The sequence below is a fragment of the Mesitornis unicolor genome, unplaced genomic scaffold, assembly GCF_000695765.1.
Source record: "Mesitornis unicolor isolate BGI_N332 unplaced genomic scaffold, ASM69576v1 scaffold10794, whole genome shotgun sequence".
NCBI classification, from domain to species: domain Eukaryota; kingdom Metazoa; phylum Chordata; class Aves; order Mesitornithiformes; family Mesitornithidae; genus Mesitornis; species Mesitornis unicolor.
The window spans coordinates 1-207 of record NW_010180779.1 but is presented as its reverse complement, the minus strand read 5'-3'; the positions used below and the strand labels follow the sequence as shown (position 1 = coordinate 207).

The window sequence follows — 207 nt, the reverse complement described above, 5'->3', positions numbered from 1 at the left end:
CCTGGGGATGGGGACATGGGGGGGACACGCTGAGCTCCAAAATCACCGTGAGCCCGCGCTTGGGGGGTGCTGGGCACATTTTGGGGGGTCCCTAGGGGTCAGCCCTACCTTTCCCGAATTCTCCGGGCCGATGGCCATGCCGAACTCGGTGCGGATGAAGGTGTTGTTGATGAAGCTGGTGATGTCCTTGAAGGTTTTCCCGTAGTC

At 60.9% G+C, this 207-nt stretch overlaps 1 protein-coding gene across 1 annotated transcript in view; it reads right to left on the bottom strand.

Annotated features, from left to right (window-relative positions):
- Positions 1 to 204, bottom strand: part of SORT1 (sortilin 1) — a gene marked incomplete at both ends in the record, with an annotated part of 6,375 nt that extends 6,171 nt beyond the window's left edge. The window contains one exon of the mRNA XM_010183191.1: positions 58 to 204. Within this exon, the coding sequence (XP_010181493.1) occupies positions 58 to 204 (147 nt within the window). The remainder of the gene's footprint in view (positions 1 to 57) is intronic.
- Positions 205 to 207: the final 3 nt, after the last annotated feature.